General features: G+C 44.0%; 1 protein-coding gene across 3 annotated transcripts in view; it reads right to left on the bottom strand.

Annotated features, from left to right (window-relative positions):
- INPP5K (inositol polyphosphate-5-phosphatase K) overlaps positions 1-327 on the bottom strand; it is a 29,646-nt gene that overhangs the window by 19,121 nt on the left and 10,198 nt on the right. For all 3 annotated transcript variants that reach the window (XM_019511299.1, XM_019511297.1, XM_019511298.1), the window contains exon 3: positions 78-194. In XM_019511299.1, coding sequence (XP_019366844.1) covers positions 78-194 — 117 coding nt within the window. The remainder of the gene's footprint in view (positions 1-77; positions 195-327) is intronic.

Here is a 327-nt window from a genome sequence, read left to right as displayed (position 1 = left end):
GGTGTTAAACAGAGAAAGCCAGGATCCCTAGTAAATCGCCCAGTACCCGGTGCAGCCAGCTCTCAGATATTCTTTACCCAATATCCATAGAGGCCCGTGCGAGTATAATGAGTGTGAATGTCCCGTATAAAGGGGACATGAGCATGCTTCACAAAGACCAGAAGTAGTAATCCCTGCATGCGAATGGAGGAGAGCTGCAAAAGACAAAGAAAAAAAGAGAGAGGCATGATAGCAGTCTACAAATACCTGAAGTGTGATTATAATGAGGATGGAGATAGACTTTTCTCTGTGGCTCTACAGGACATAACTAAAAGCAATGGCTTCAAA

This window comes from Gavialis gangeticus, unplaced genomic scaffold (genome assembly GCF_001723915.1).
Source record: "Gavialis gangeticus isolate Ggan-Ray unplaced genomic scaffold, GavGan_comp1, whole genome shotgun sequence".
NCBI classification, from domain to species: Eukaryota; Metazoa; Chordata; order Crocodylia; family Gavialidae; genus Gavialis; species Gavialis gangeticus.
The sequence above is the reverse complement of the archived record's forward strand: the minus strand, read 5'-3'. Positions and strand labels throughout refer to the sequence as shown.